The 16946-nt window shown below is 46.2% G+C and overlaps 1 protein-coding gene across 1 annotated transcript in view; it reads left to right on the top strand.

Annotated features, from left to right (window-relative positions):
- The first annotated feature begins 62 nt into the window (after nucleotides 1–62).
- The window catches only part of CRISPLD2 (cysteine rich secretory protein LCCL domain containing 2), a 34990-nt gene continuing 18106 nt past the window's right edge, over nucleotides 63–16946 (top strand). The window contains exons 1-6 of the mRNA XM_019505452.1: nucleotides 63–372; nucleotides 6701–7023; nucleotides 12204–12322; nucleotides 14515–14647; nucleotides 14797–14912; nucleotides 16288–16388. Of these exons, the coding sequence (XP_019360997.1) occupies nucleotides 6775–7023; nucleotides 12204–12322; nucleotides 14515–14647; nucleotides 14797–14912; nucleotides 16288–16388 (718 nt within the window). The 5' untranslated portion in view covers nucleotides 63–372; nucleotides 6701–6774. The remainder of the gene's footprint in view (nucleotides 373–6700; nucleotides 7024–12203; nucleotides 12323–14514; nucleotides 14648–14796; nucleotides 14913–16287; nucleotides 16389–16946) is intronic.

Below are 16946 nucleotides of genomic sequence, written 5' to 3'. Positions count from 1 at the left end.
CCCCTCCCCTTGCACCCTCCCCCCCTTTGGGATATTATATTACGGTGTGGAGCAGCCCTGGATCCACAGTGCCTCTTGCCCACAGCCCAGGAGCACTGCCTCTCTCTTGCTGCTGCTCAAGATTAATTTTTTTTTCCCTTTCCTTCTCGTTTCATCAGCAAAGAAGCAGCGGCTGCCAAGAGCTCTCTGCCTTGCTTGGCTGAAGGGTATAAATACCCTGGGGGGAGCTCCACGGGGATCAGTAGCAGCTGCTGAGACCACAGCATTCATTGCCTCCACTGGGTCCTTTGCTGATCCTCTCTCCAGCTTTGAGAGATCTTCCCCCCATCTCCTCCCCAGCCAGGAGCCACAACTTCTCGGGAACTCACAGAGGTAAGTGGAGGGTTGTGTGTGTGGTTGGCAGTGTGTGCCCCAGCTCAGTGTTGTGTTGCTCAGACATCACTGAATAACCTCTCTGTGGCTCACACTAGTGATGCTCCAGGTATAAATAGCTCATGCAGGATTAGTAGCTGCCCTAACCCTGCTATGGATCTGGGTGGTATAATAGAGGGCTAGAAACCCACCAGCAAGTTGTCCACCTCTTAGCACCTACTGGAGGCTGTAGCAATCACTCACTGTTGATTGGTCATTTGTTGAAGCATCTAACCAATCATGTAGTCATCCTTTTACACTTTTTTAATATACAGGTAGCCAACTGAATGAATTCGGCAGCACCTTGGGGTCCTAGTACAGTTAGGAGGTGTTTCTTAGTGTGGTTTGGGGTAGCAAACTTTTCCAGTATTGCAGTTTGGGGTAGCAAGCTTTTCCAGTGTTGCACTGGAGTGGGTACTATACTATACTGTGCTATACTATACTACGTTAACTACATTAACGTAGAATCATAGAAGATGAGGGTTGGAAGGGACCTCAGGAGGTCACATCTGGTCCAGTGGTTGTCATCCTTTTTTTGTACCGGGACCCATTTGTAAACTTCAATGGTCAGTCCTAACCCAGCCCTGCAGTGTGCAGGGCAGGGGGTGGGTGTGTGGGGAATGGGGTGGCCCCAAGCAGCCCCTTGCAGGCTGGAGCTCTGCCCTCCCGTAAGGGAAAAGCCGCCGTTTCCCACATTTGTCTCCTTTAAAGGAGAAACCATTTTTTCAAGTTTGTTGATCTATTTTAAAAGTGTGTTTGCAACCTTGTCATATATTCTTGTAACCCATGGGTTGAGAAATGCTGATGTAGTCTGCCCCCTGCGCAAAGCAGCACCACCCCCAGGGAGATAATCCCAAAGCTTTGTCTAGGTAGGTGTTCAAAACCTAGAAGGATAGAGACTCCACAACCTCTCTGGGTAACCTGTTTCAGTGTTTTACTACCCTCCTAGTGAGAGAGTTTTTCTTAATATCTAACCTCAACTTCCTTTGCTGCAACTTGAAACCATTACTCCTTGTTCTGTCGTCATATCAGTACAGAATAATGCATGGTGATGATGATGATATATCCAGATGTTTACTTCAGGAATTTGCAGGTGGGGAGGGTTCGTGTTGGGTTGTACAGATGCTCTGAGTTGCAGGATTTGTAATTTCACTTAGTATTTTCCTTTTTGGAAAGGGAAATCTCTGCACCTTTCTAAGCCTTAAATATGCCTGTGTTGGTTAAAAGTGACAGCCAAGGCTATATACCCAGAATATGCAGCAAGTGCAATGCTGGAATTCATCTGTGAGGATTAACAGCTCTGTTGGGCTGGTTTTGAAGTTGTGCTAGGTTAAGGCTTGAATTTGAATTACTTCACTGCCTGCTTTGCATAATATAGCAACACATGTTAATGTGATGTGGATGTATATCGTCATGGATAAGCAACCCATCCTAATCTGGTAATTTAACTCATGCACTTGTGGTCAATAGACATCAAGTAGTATGCTCTGGAGAGGGCATCTATTCCACCCAGAAAGGCTGTGCCTTGAGTGGTAGGTTTTCAGCTCTCAGTGAAATCAGAAGACTTGCATTAGTGGAGGAAATAGCTTTCTATAAATAAGCTTTTGAAAGCCCATTTGAATTTGACCTCCTCAGATCTCAGGAAAAATAATGACTTTCCTTTGTCTCCAGTTATAATATATTTTGCATGAGAAGCCTTCATGTCTGGACATTCGGGAGTCAGTTTCTGCCGACTCACTGCTTTCTGATCTGTTCCAGATGTGAACGTGGCCTTGATGCATTTCAAACAAGGCCCCAGGAACGCTTCCCTGAGCCCCCTCAAACAAAAGCAAAGTGTATTCAGCTGCCTATCCAGCAGGGACGTCTTGCAGAAGTGTCGAGGTCCTTTCAAAGCAGTCTTCATTATAAAGGGTTTCACGATGGGGGAGCTGGCACCGTGTGCAGCCTGGAGAACATCTGGAGCTCCAGTTCTGCAGGGCACTGAGGCTGGCAAGATCATATGCACAGGGTCTTGGTGCTTAGCTGAGCAGGGGCTTTGTGAAGAGGAGCTTCATTTGGGGGAAGTTAATGCCCAACTGCGAGCTTGATTCTCCACTCTTTGCCCACTCTGTTCCTTACTGGCATCCATAGGATTTCTGGGTATGCCAGGGGGGGCTTTGGCCATAATCCAGCCACTGTTGGTGACCAGAAATGAGACGAGTTGGATCATATTGGCCTAGCCCAAAGCTCCATGTTTGCAACTAGCTTGTACCAGATCTAAAACAACTTCCATCCGCGGGGAATTGTAAGGCATGAAGTACTTCCCAGGCTGTTCACAGCAGAAAGATGCCTCTTTTGGACAGTCACTGCTCTGTCCTATTCGAGTCTAGGTGACATCTGGGAGCATGAAGTCTTGTGAGGTATCGTGGGTAGCAGTGTGAGCCGCAGGGGAGTTCAGTTGAAATCTTAGCTGCTTCTCCTATTATTTCATGCCAGTTTTCATGCCTATTATTTCAAGCTGCAGATGAAGGAGGCCTATTGGCCTTCTATTATTTCATGCCATACAGAGAGGTGTGGTCAGCTGGGCAAAAGCTCAGTGCCAGAAGTCTCCAAGTACCTCACAATAAGCCAGGGGCTTGCATTGTCAAAACGGGCCATTGACTGTGTGCGTCTTGCATTTTTGGGTATCCAGCTGAAGACAATGGAGGCCTGATGTTTTGGCGATGCCAAGCACCCCCTGTTCTACACAAACCAGAACCCAAGGCATCCTAAATCAGGCAATTTGGGGGATGTATGGTCCCCCAGCCCCTTGTTTTTGGTCACCCCATTTGTAAAATGGCAACAGCAGCACTCATCATGTGTGCATCCTCTGTTTCCGCTCATCAGAGTGGGCCTGCCTTAGGTGGGTGGATAGGTGGGACATTCACTTTGTTCCTTTACATAAGAAAGTAGAGTGGGCCAGAGAGGAGTCCCGTTGCAACTAGTGCCAAGACTCACTGCTTTTTTAAATGAGATGAATGCTTCTATGGATGGGCATTCACAAAGGATGCAATGGGTAGTGTTTATCAAGACCCCCCAACCTCTATAAGGGAAGGAGCGGAGCAGGGAGTAGAAGCGAATACCCCATCCACCGACTTTAAAGGCAAGACTATTTCAAAGAGGTTCGACCGGGGAAAGGGGATAATGCTCTCAATTCATAAGCAAGATGCAGGAGAGGATGCCGTCAGAAATAATGAGCCATCTGTTACCCAGTATGGACAAGCTGCTGAAAAAAGCCTGGAGTGAAGTAGCCAAGGCTGCTGAAGGCTTGACATGTTGACTCCATTGCATAGTAACACGCTGGGTATGTCTCTCCACTGACAAATGTTACAGCTGATTTTTAGGCTCTGCTCCTTCTGTAACTTCACTGTTTGTTTCCAGCGTGCGGTAGACTGGGCCCCTATTTAGAGAAGGGAGCGATTCCAGCTGCAGCATGTTAGCTGTCTGTGTCTGCCCACCATACCTAAGGAGTGGGCAGCCTTTAAAAGTGCTCATAATAAATGGTGGCCTTGTCAATGCCCGTGGCACTGCCTCTATTTATAAATGCTTAGAGAAGTGTCTGAAAGTATGACTTTTTCCCTGAATTGGGTCAGACAGTCTACAAAAGTAACAGCTCAGCCTTCTTTTCACCTCCCCTCTCACCCTCCCGTAGCCAGTGAAGTCTGTTTTAGGCTCTTACTTTCTGGAGGGACTTGGTAGCAAACAATGCTGAGAAAAGGGAGGAGGTTAAGACAATATTTGTCCCCCCAGCAGCTGCAAGTTGTGCCTTTGAGACTAGCAAGGGCACACTTTGCTGTTACCCGGCATCAGCTATCTGGCCACTAAGGCACTGAATAGGGAAGATGCTTGTGTGGTACAGTTGCCCTTTAAAGCAAGGCTATGCACTCAGTGAAGTCATTCAAAGGCACTTCCTTTTCATGAGCTTATTAAATGAAATTCCTTCCTAGCTTAATCGAAATGCAGGCCAAGTGCTTAGCTTTGGAAGTTGGGCTGCTGGTTATGCATTTGTATTTGCAGTAACACTGAGATGCCTCCATCAGGGATCTAGGCAATGCGCTAGGCGCTGCACACAGGGGCAAGGACAGCGCGGACCACCAGGCTCGATTCTCAGGGGTTCTCGCTGACTTTGACTGGTGTCGGGCATGCTAAGCACCTCTGGACCTAGTTATTGGCATCACAATCCCACCTTATCAGCATGATTTCATCCCTCCTTATCAGCTGCCTGCATGGCGACTGTCTTGCTGAGCTCCGTTTGCATTTGTACTGGAAAAGAAACAGACCTTCTGGTTATAAATGTATAGCACGCTTCATGTTTTCCCTACCCCCAAAGCAATTCTGCTGTCCCCTATGGACATTTTGTAGGCATAATGTGGCAGAAGGCAGAAATCCTCTGTTGCAGATATGTTTGACAGCAGCTTAGATGCTGAAAGCTCCCATGCTTTAAGACCTGGAGGCTACAATAGCATAGCTAGCACGGGGCTCGTCAGAGAGTCTTTGATTTAAAATAGCAAAATCTCCGGAAATGCATCATTCAAAGCAAACTTGGAGGGCTTGTTCAGGTCCGTACAGCTACTATGCAAGAGGAGGCTTAAAAGTCCAGCCTAAAGGGCACTAAAGGAGAGATGTCCCCTGGAGTGATCACGCTGAAAACCTCCGGTTGAAGAGCAGCTGTGATCCCAGGTTGCAGATCACTTGCTGTTCTCCATATGGGAGTTCATTTTGCTTTTCTCTTCCTCCCAGACATGTAACATGAAAGGTCCTTGATTGCAAGCGTGGCCTTGGGAATACGGTAGTCCTATCAGCTTTGTTCTGCAGTGTGAATATGGAAACCCTGGCACATAGGCTTGCTATTTGGGATCAGAGCCACGTTGTGCGAAATACTGTAGAAACAAGTGGGAAGAGACAGGCCCTGCCCTGCAGAGTTTCAGCTGTATAAGACTAGCCAAAGGCATTCAGGGGTCACTCATGGATTATTAATGGTGATAGCTGGAGAAGGGGGTGGAATTGCTTGGAAACGACTGCGCTTTTTAGGTGAGGCTATGGAGTCTAGCAAAAAGTACATCTAAACTCAGGACTGCCGCCCAGCCCTGGTTTACCCATCCCATGAAAGGCAGACTGAGCATGTGCTGCAGTGGTTCAGATTGTAGCCGAGGAGAGGAAATCCACTCTGCTCGTCTCTTAATCTGCAATAACTCATGCAGCTGGCTGCCCTTCTCTCCCAGCTCAGCGGTGTGACCGCGTCAGTGAGAACACCCCAGTGCGTCACTGTCGACGGGAATCTTGATTGCTCTGCTCTTACGATGACATTTTATATAAACAGCCACAAATTCTGGGAGCTGGCAGCCGTCTCTGCTGGCATCTATTGGCGGGCCGGGGTCTCTGCAATAACGTAGCTTGCGTCTGACCTCTGAGTTGGCTCAGCAGGAAGCTTGCTTTTTCCCTTTTATTAATATCCCTTCTCCTGTAATGACAACCTTTGGAAGAGGCAAAGGATCATTTTTCCTTCTGCATTTATGAGAGAGCACAGCTTGGAATTGGGAGATTTTAAGAGCCCTGGACAGTAAAGGATGGCAATTGTGACTTCCAGTGTCGGCGGAGAAAGCCCAAAGGGGGAATTGAGTATTTGCACCAGTATTCCTATTGTTTCCAATTTGTGGCTGCCCTGGCTGTTCTCCTTCTTAAGACAGCGCTGTTCCTGTGTGAAATTCTCTCCAGATGCCTCATGTGCAAGGGGCTGGCAAAGGGGGTCACAAGAGGGACACTGATGCCGGTGGCTTTCCCTGCCCGCCCCGTGGAGTGGCTTCACTTTTAAATTAGGTCTTATCCCCTTGGAAAAAGGGGATGTTTGCAACCAAAGGACCATTCATGTTACACGTCTAGGAGGAAAGTGAGGTGCACACCTAGGCAGAAAAGGTTGATCATACAAACTTCATATGCCAGGGCATGTCTAACGAGCTCCTGCAGCCACTCGGATTGCACTTTCCCTGGCACGTGAGAGATGTCCACAACACTTACTTCACAAGCTGCATGGTGGGTAGGGAATAGCATCTCATTCCCATGATGTGATAAAAATTGAGGTTCGTTGGTTCCTTCTGATGTGTCGGTTTCTCCATAGGTAGGAGGATAAATAATTGGTTTTAACCTTCAGATTGATATCACTCCTTTGCTGTGCATGGATCTGAATGCAAGCTTCTGTGCGGGCCTGGAGATTATGGAATACATAAACCTAGCATTATTTTGACTGATTGCCTGTTTCCTCCCTGAATTATAGATCCGTCTAGAGCAACAGAGCCTTCAAGAAAACCAGACGGCGTCATCTTCATCTTGATTTCCATTGAGTAGAGAATGGCTGTGAGTCCTGCCCGACCTTGGACTGTTCCTTTGGGATGCTTGCTGATTCTGATGCACGAAGCTCATTGTTTCATCTTGCCCAATGCTACTCACCTGGAGAGCCTCCTGAGCAGGTACCGGGATGAAGAGCCTCGCTCCAGAGCCAAGAGGAGCATCCCGTGGTCAGACAGAGAGGAGATTTTGATGCTCCACAACAAACTGAGGGGCCAGGTCTACCCTTCAGCCTCCAATATGGAGTACATGGTGAGTCCAGCTGCAGGTGCCAAAGGCTGACTTTTTCAGTTTTTCTTTTGGTCAAATTCCAGTATAATAAGCTTTTTTTTTTTTTTTTTTTTTTTTTTTTTTTTTTATTCTCTTTCTTTTTTTAATTTTTTATTTTTTATTAAGTAGCTTTCTGCTGCTATCTGGCTTTGGGGGTTTGCATGCTAAGCTCATGGCAAAAAGGTTGAGAGTTCAAGGCTGGGTGTGGGCTTCTGAAGAATTTTTTTAGGCTAGATATCAGGGAAAACTTCTTCACGGTAAAGGTGGCCAAAATTTGGAATGGGCTTCCAAGGGAGGTGGTGCTTTCCCCTACCTTGGGGGTCTTTAAGAGGAGGCTGGACATGCACCTGGCTGGGGTCATCTGTCCCCAGCGCTCTTTCCTGCCTAGGCAGGGGGTCAGACTCGATGATCAACTGAGGTCCCTTCCAGCCCTAACATCTATGAATCTATGAATGATTATTTCGGCTATTGAATTTTTTTGGTTGGAAAGGCTGCTTAATGGGGCAACTAGCCCATGCCACTGCATAGTTTCAGGACTGATTTCATTATTTGTAAAACATCCCTAAGACTGTGTAGTCTACCCTGAATATCTCCAGCGATGGTTATTCCACACTTTCCTCTGGCAAGTTGTTCCATTACCTAAATGTCATCAAAGTATCCAATTTTCCCTAATATTTAGCCTACCTTCTCCCTGTCCATTATGACTGGCATGGTGGAATACCATGGTCTGGACAAAGTGACCGTATGAGTGAGCTCACAAGTGTTTGCTTAGTTTACCTAGCGTAATCCATCCTTTACTGGACTTCTTCGGCTTGCACAAGTTACTGCCCGGTATCTCTGGCGATGTGCTGACCCCTCTCCTTTCTCGCTGTCATCAGCAAGAGCGGAGGGTACGCTGCCCCTCGGCAAGGTGCTCGGCCTCTTGGAGCTTCAGGGCTGCAACGACTAATGGGCTAGCCCCATTTTGTAGACATGAAGTAGTAAGTGGGGTTTGCTCTTCTGACTTCAAGGAACCGGACAATGGGGTTTCCCACTTCAGAGACAGACACTGAGAAGTCCATATATTAAGTGTTTTGTTAGCAGTAATTAAAACAAATACATGCTGACCATGGAGCTTTCACACGGTGCTATAGGCCTCACCTGGAGTTATTTTTAGTGTCTCTTCAAAATATTGTGCAATCGGGAAACAATGTTGGATAACCTTTTTTTATGCACAGTGTCTTCCATTTGAATGTTGTTACTGCAGAAGGAGCTCTGGTTTGACAAGCTGTCTCCTACCGATTGGTTGTGCAAGCCAAGTAATATCCACGGCTCCTTTTATGAATATCACTTTTCCTGCTGAACCGAGCGCCACAAATAGGAAGATCTGTATTTTATAATACAAAGGGGAAAAAAAGCTAAGGATGAAGAGAGCAATGAGGAAGGATATATCGTACCAGCTCGGTATTCAGGGAGCCAGGCTCTAGCTATAAGTCAGCCTAAATTTGTCAGTGCGAGGGAATGATATTCCTTTCTAAGAATTGTTATTTTGTACCTGTATCATTTAGTAGGCTGTGATCCTGTCCTTGTAGGCTGCCCGTAACGTACTGCGAGGGAAGAAGTGGCTTGATTAATTCCAAGAAAGTAAACACAAAGCAGTGCAAGAAAGCCCAATGTGTTTTCGTTGGCTTTAAGGATCTAAGAGAGCTGCAGTTGTGGAGTGTTTTCTGCCTGGCTTCTACTGACTTGTGCTGTTTCATGTTTGTCTTTGCTTTTCTAGTGGTTTTATGGGAGATTTAGGGCAAATGAAAGAGCCTTGTATTCTGTGAAAGCAAAGTTGAGTATAACATGGTGTTGTTTGGAAGGGCCATAATCAGTCTTTCATGTGTTCACGTTTACCTAATGTTACTTGGAAATGTTTGCACACATGAATTTCACTTGAATCTTTTGTTTTAAAAGAGGACACTTATCAGCCTGAATATTAAGAGGATGGGCTGTTTTTTAGCACTCTGCAGAAATGGAGGGGAAAATGGTTTTGGGTAGCAAACAGTTCCCGGGAGAAGATCTGATGTTAACGCGGATACGTAAGCACAACGTGCGCTCTTGGCTAGCAGTCTTCAAGCGCTGGCTGTGAAAGCCCATTACCCCACGTCCATTGCTGATGTACTCACATGACTTAAATTTGCACAGGGGAACTAATGTTTTTTTCAGGAAATGGAGAGATCAATCTGCTGCATCATGAGCTTTGTAAGAAATAATAGCGTACCAAGTTTATGCCAACTTGGTTAAAAATGTATACCAAGTTTTGTGACACAGCTGTATGCATGTTGAGCATCATTAGATAGCAACATGCATTAATAGACAGTTTATAATTTATGCGCACCCTATATCTATGTACAAGTATTCGAAGCAAAAGAATAATTAAAGGAAAAATTATGGTTAATTGGAGAAAAAAAGAGACATTTAAAGAAGAAGCCTTCTAGTGTATGGAAGTTGTTTGCTTGGCTATGTTAGGGTAATGGAGTTCAAGGCTAACAGCGGTGTTTAGTGCTAATGGAAAAAGCCCTCTCCTGGAGAGGTTGTTATAGGCCAGATGTGAATGGTGTACACATTCCTCAAGACAAAGCTGGCCAAATATAAAATTGCCTTAACCACCTCCACAGGTTTATTATGTGCCCATCCATAGTGTGTTTTCATTACAGAACAGTAGTAATGGTGATGGACCGAGGCCAAAACAAAACAAATCCCATGTCAAGAATGAATTTAGAATGAAAAATAAGCTGTGGTTCCTAAGAAACCAGGCACCCTTCAGTTGGCCCAGTCAGCAGCAATGAAAATACCTGCCTTGGAGGATCTTGAAGGCATATGTATTAAGTTTGTCTGTCTTCAGTGGAAATTACCAAAGGATGAATGCGTCACAAAACGCAGGTTCTTAGAGGAAAAGTATCTGTGGAGTTAGCCCATCTTTCTTTGAACACAGTGGCTTTCAAACTTGGGGGGGGCTAAGGAATCACTGTCAACCTCCAAATTTCTTGTGGACTTCCTACTGTGCCTCATCATCAAACTTTTCATCGAAAAGGAAGGAGGCCAGGGCCCAATATTGATTCACAGACCACTTAGCATGGCCTTCTGCATGACGTGTGGTCTGCGACATACATTTGGGAACCACTGCTCTAAGAGGTTTCAGTGCAAGATGGTAAAAATGCAGGGACTGTTATTACTAAGTGGGTCCAATAAGCTAGCCCTACAGTTGGAAAACTGTCCAAGCCTTGGCCCATAGGCTTCATTCCTGACTTCTCCTATGCCGTTTCCACGCGGTCTGTGAAATCTTGATGCCAGGGTCAAGTGTGTCAGCTGGGGTCCTGCGTTCAGTTTCTTCCAGAAGGATGTGGAGAAGCTCGGGAGAGTCCAGAGAAGAGCCACTCGTATGATTAGAGGCCTGAAGAGTAAGCCATAAGAGGAAAGGTTGACAGATACGTGACTGTTCAGCCTAGAAAAAAGAAGACTTTGGGGGGCAGGATTTGGTGGCAGCTTGCAAATCTATCAGGGGAGAGCATCAGGGGATAGGTGAGCAACTATTCACCAAAGCACCCCAGGGGAAAACCAGGAGCAATGGGCATAAACTCCTAGAAGAAGGTTTCAGACAGGATATAAGGAAAAACTTCTTGATGGTTCATGTGACCGGACTCTGGGATAGCCTCCCAGCAGGGGCAGTGCAGGAACCTACCCTGGAGATCTCCCAAAGGAGACTGGATGCACCCCTTTATCACACTGATTACCACCTTCCATACTGTCTACTATAGAGTATCGTCACACGGATGACTAGTATGCTGACACAAGATACATGCTTATGTCATAAACCTATCTGCTGCTATGGTGTTCTGATTACACAACATCTGGATGTGGGGGGAAAATAAAAGAACAAAACAAGAAAACTCATGATACTGATTAAAATAAGCAGAGTGTAGATGCTTAATATAGTTTCCATTTTAATACTGTGCTGAGAGGTTGCATTGAATATTGGCATTATAAGAGTTCAAGAGAAAGCCATGAAGAGAGCCTGAAATCTATTTTGTCTGTATATTTATTGCATCTGAAGTGTTTCCAGTCCCCTGACCACATAAAAGTCGGTGCGAGAGGCAAGAAGCAAACAACAGTTCTAATTTAAATGGCATGGCTTTGTAATCTGATGCCTGCAGAAACCAGCCACTATTCCAATTAAAGACAAAAAAAGAAAAAAGCTCTTTCCATTCATTCACTAAGTGACTTTGGTCTGTGTTTATTGGCTTCATCCATAGGCATCCGCGGAGGATGTAGTGCGTATGTTCATGTCAACTTCCATTTACTTGTTTGTTGCTCATAAGGTGTCTGCACTAAATTAGGAGACTTGGGACGCCTGCCTGTGAGAGCTGTAGATGCAGTCCTTGCTCTGAGCACAGCAGTGGGAAGCTGTCGAAGGGGCAGGGAAGATAAGGGTCATGGTTTTTATGTCATCTTTGTCATTGGCCGGTGGACCTAGATGGTTGAAGAAGGCTGCCTGTCTTCAGCTAGATAGTTGAAGAGACTGCTTGTCTTCTGGGGAAGATGATGGAAAGCTCTGCTGGTAGGTTAATTAGCAATTTTAGGGCAAAATGTTTGTCTTTCAGAGCCTAAGCAGTGTGAATTTCCAATAGGGAGCAATCTCACACTGGCTCCAGATGGACTGGGTAGGAACTAGTAGGTCTTTCTATCCTGGACGGTATGATTCACTTTATTTATAGACATACACAGCAATCCCAGTAAAAACATCCCCCCAGGATGTTTATGAAACAGCAGGGCTGTCGATGCTTAAGCAGTGTGCATACTATTTCATGTCACTGCACTCAGGGCCATGTTAGCAACTCAGACCTAGAAGTGATGCAGCATCTCCCCGGTACAGTGGCCAACCCTGAAAAACAGGCCTATTTTGTGCTGTGACTCATGCATGGGTTTCCATTTTATGCAGTGGGGTGGGAGGGCATTATGGGAAATATACTGCTAGATTAGAGCACTACGGAAATAGGCTGGGGGCTTGACTTCGTTGTCAGAGCTTCTTTGGTTCTTTTGATTGATTCCTGGTCTTAGGGAGCTTGCAAGATAAGTTGGGAGAGGCCTGAAAGGATTGGCAAATTGACTAGTTCTTCCTCCCTTCTTCTCTTCCCTAGATGTGGGATGATGAGCTGGAGAGATCTGCTGAGGCTTGGGCTCATGAATGCATCTGGGACCACGGACCTGCCAACCTCCTCCCATCCATTGGTCAGAACTTGGCAGTTCATTGGGGCAGGTAAGAGGTGGAAAGCTGGAGGCGAATGCTAGTGGTGGCCTCGTAGGTCTTCCCCTGGTACTCGGACGTTTCAGAGATTTGCCTTGTTGATATTTAACAAGAGATCTTGACTAATGGGAGCAAAGGCTGGGAGGAGCAGTTGCTTTTCTGGGGCAGGCGTGGGAATGACATCTGTCGTGCCTTGCAGCTAGCTCTTCCCAAGATGCTTTAGAAATATGCAAGCTAAGTCTCACTACATGTCTGCGTGGCAGTATTATCCCAGAGAAACGGAGAGGTCAAGCAGCCTGTCCGGGTTCGCACTGACAGAGTTGGCAACAAAACCCAGGGTCCTGATTCCCACGTCCCTTGCTCCGTCCATGAATCAGCAGAGGGCTGAAGTTTCTCAGGATCCATTTTTGGCCACTGCCACTAGGTCCAGCACTCACTGTGACGACTCCTTCAAACGACTCGCACCACATTACCTTTCACTGCTGGCCTTGCCTCCTGATTTCTCTTTGTATTCGCTCCATGATGATGGCACGAATCTGGGTTAGCAAAGTTTGCTTTACGCTCCTGGGAAGAGCGTTAACTGAGAGTTGTCAACTAGGTAGAAATGATGTTTAAATTAAACCCAAATGATTTTCCTTTGCCAACTCCCCATGAGAAGAGCCCAGTGGTGCTTTCAGCTGAAAGTATGCAGTGCATGGCGAGATTTTTCTTTCTCGTCCTTGTCCCGATTGCTGTTGGCAAAGCACTTGGATGCTAAGGCGATGCGAGATCTAGACAATGGCTAAATCTGGACATTTTTAATGCAGGGGGGTGAAAATTCTCCTGTGAACATCTTCTTCATGCTTACAAAGCAGGGTCCAATCACAAATGAGGTGCATGGTGTTAAGCAACTGTTTTTCCATCTTTTGGGACATGACTGGGAGCAGACCCACTGTAAATCCTGGGTAGCTTTGGGGAGAAACTCCTCTACCGTAAAAGTAGTGTGATATCAGAATGGGGCTCAATACTTTTTGACTATGTGAAGCAAGAGAGGAACAAATGTGGTCTTTTGGTTCATACAGGAATTCAGGAGATCAAGATGGTCACCCCAGGTCATTCGCTTGCTGTAGTTGCCAATCTTGCTCACACTGGAATCAATGAAAAACACTCATGTTGCTTTCAATCCAGGCAGGGTTGGACCTCTGCCTCAGTTTACTTATCTGTAAAACGAGGCGAATAGCGCCTAATTCATGATGCTGTTGACTTAGAGCCATCATTGCTGAATGGCCGTTTAAAACCCACTGAGATCATCATTCAAAGTTTACGATCATTATATTCTTGCTTGATAGCCCACGTGAGGTTAGTCATCACGGCTGATATAACTTTGGCTGATAGAAATTAGCCTCCAGCATATACCATATGCTGTGTGCATGCGTGTCTCTAAATAGTCGCAACAACATTCATATTCCTGCCAGAAATGCAGAAATGTGCGGCAGGTAGCATTTACCGGTTCACTTGCAAGTATGAAACGTGTTGTGAATGTGTCCTGGACTGTCTGTGCAAGGGAGCTGCTGCGTAATAAGCTTGGACGTATAACTAGCTACTGCATGCTAATGCCTTGGGCGCGTGCTGTTAGTGTGTCGGAGAAATGAAGCAGCTAGCTCCAGTTTCAAAGCCCTGCAGTATTGCAGCTGTGGACTCTAGTGCGCTTCCAGATTTAGCAGATTGCCAAGAGGTAAAATAGGTACATGATGGCTTCCAGTTTAATATGCTTGGCAGCCCCTGACCGATGTTTACTCTCAAAACACAGCCTTCTGCCAAACTAGAAGTCTTTTGTAATTGAGTGGAAAAGCCAAGAGGACATTTCAGGTTAACGGCATTGCAAGAGAAAGTTAAACCTATAAATAATACCCGAAGTCAGCTTGGGTCATGGGTTTTAGAGAAGAAATTGTCCCTAACGCTTCCCCGTGAGACTTTTTTTCAGTGGTGAAAACATGATGTTGGGTTTTTCTGTTATTTCCCATTTGTAAAAGTTGCAACGACTTGCTGAGCTGGTACCATGTTGCACTGCAAAATGGCCCTAGTGCTTCACAAACTTCTTATAGTGAATTTCCAAGAACCTCATTTCAGTAATAAAAATGACCGACCCAGGTTCATTGATCTAGGTTGAAAACTTACAATAGAAAATTAGTGATCTAGGTCACAACATCTCTTTGGTCTTTTAGGTATCGCTCCCCAGGCTTCCATGTCCAGTCTTGGTATGATGAAGTTAAGGATTATACTTACCCGTATCCACATGAATGTAATCCCTGGTGTCCAGAGAGGTGCTCAGGAGCTATGTGCACTCACTATACCCAGGTAAGGAGCACAGAGGCCTAAGTCCACACTTACTGCTTGATCTCATCCCCTGGGAGACACTGGGCATTATGAAAGCATCCCTGGAAGAAAGTGAATAAATGGTTTGTTTTTTAAAAATGTTTTTCCATGTGCTTGTGTTGCACTTTCAGATCGTCTGGGCCACCACCACCAAGGTGGGCTGCGCTGTCAATGTCTGCAAGAAGATGAACGTGTGGGGTGAAGTCTGGGAGAATGCCGTTTACCTGGTCTGCAACTACTCTCCTAAGTACGGCAGCTAAGATACATTGCCACCGTCAAGCTGGCAAGTTGCTTAACTAATGCAGGGTTTCATGCAAAGAGCTCATTCAGACCTGGCTGCTGCTTTTTAAATACTTAAAGGGCAGTAGCAGGTGGAGACCAGCCAAGCCCATGGTATCATTGAACTTGGAGCTGGACAAATATAAAAGAAGTCATAGTCTCTGCCCCAAGGACCTTTGAAAGTTGGGTAACTCCTGCATTCACAATTTAGCCACTCCTGTGTCCTGTTGATATTTCTAGTCTAGCAATAAGCCTGTACCTGTGAAATTTGGTGGGGCTGGATGACATTGGTTCCCTTGCAGGATTGCATCCTCTTTCTGCCTTCAGTCTATTTTGGCCTTTACCTAGCTTTCTATGCATGACAGTGCTATGGGCAGTAACCGCAGGCATGAGAATCACAGCTCAGCCTCCTTGAAATCCAGGGCTTTCAAATGTGCAATAACAGAAGGTCAAAGGAGAGCTTTGCTTTCTGCAAAGCCAATAATTTCCTAAGAGAATCGAGCCATAGTGTTTGAACATGGCACTTCCATAGGATTTCAGTTTAAAAGTAGTATTTTATATGTGTGTGAGCTTAGGTAGGGAAACCCATCTGCAGTAGTAGCTCTTTGAGAAACCAAATGATATCTAAAGCATGAGTCTCCCAGATTTTGTGTTTGGCAGCTGCCTTGGGCTTTGCACAGTAACTGGGGAGAAGATTGCCCTGGTAAAATTGGGGAGTTTTCCCCAGTGGCCAACGTGAGCAATTAGAAAATGCAGTGTACCGGTCCAGGCACTTGGCATCAGCCTGTTGCCTAAAGCACTCGCTGTGACTTGTCTTTCGGATCCATCAGGGTGAGCTCTGTGTGGGTTTTTTCCTGCTTGGGACCAGCTCCAGGTGGAAAGATGGAACAGCTTTTAAATGGAAAAGTGTTGCTTTCCAGGCTGGCGTGTGTAGCTGCCTGACTGGTTTCGAGAGCAAAGAAACGGTGGTAGGGCTTGTGGCTCTAATGGGCTCTGAAGAACACACACAAAGAAGCCAAAGGCAAATCCTAGTCACTGACTAGGCAATTGTAAAATAAAAGCCAGATGCCTGTGCTGCCCTTCGTTTATTTAGTTTGCTGAGTTTATCGCTAGAGAGCTGCAGACTGTAAGTTCGTGAAAGGAGCAGAGTCTGGCAGCCTTTCCCAGTATTTACAGCAATCTATCAGCATGGAGGCACAGAGGAGACATTCATTTTCCACGAGCCCATAGTGCCTGGAGGCCTCAGAGGCATAGGATGCAAGCACACAGCCTGACTGTGTGTGTGTGTGCATACACATTTAGCATAGAGACCGTGCAGAAACACATGTTTTGTATGCTTCCAGGGGGAACTGGATTGGAGAAGCCCCTTATAAAAATGGCAGGCCCTGCTCCGAATGCCCACCCAGCTACGGGGGCAGCTGCAAGGACAATCTCTGTTACAAAGGTATGTGACCAGGCAGTGTCGATCCCCGCTTAGTGCATTGTGGGGGGAATGCGTGGTATGGGAAGGTAGGAAAAATTTTGCCTGGAAACTTTCTACTGAAAGCAGGTTGCCATGTTAAGTTTGGTCTTAAGTTTACAGATACAAAACTTCGAACGTACATATAAGAGGTTTTAAGTTTTCAGTTAGCCAGCCTGGACGTTTAAGCAGGAGGAATAAGGTAAAGCAGCCCCTGCATGAATGCGTCTGGAGCTGGAACCCGGTGAAACCCCATTCTCATTAGGAAGCTGGGGGACTGTGGCGTAGACACCCATACAGTCCAATGGGTCGCCAACTGGCTAGAGAGTCGCACCCAGAGGGTGGTAGTGGATGGGTCCTTCTCCACCTGGAAGGACGTGGGAAGTGGGGTCCCACAGGGCTCGGTCCTTGGGCCCGCCCTGTTCAATATCTTCATCAGTGATTTGGATGAGGGGGTGCAAAGCACCCTGTTCAAGTTTGCTGATGACACTAAGATGTGGGGGGATGTGGGCACAATTGAGGGGAGCAACAGGCTACAGTTGG

The sequence above is a fragment of the Gavialis gangeticus genome, unplaced genomic scaffold, assembly GCF_001723915.1.
Source record: "Gavialis gangeticus isolate Ggan-Ray unplaced genomic scaffold, GavGan_comp1, whole genome shotgun sequence".
NCBI lineage: Eukaryota > Metazoa > Chordata > Crocodylia > Gavialidae > Gavialis > Gavialis gangeticus.
This window is presented reverse-complemented; position numbering and strand designations above follow the sequence as displayed.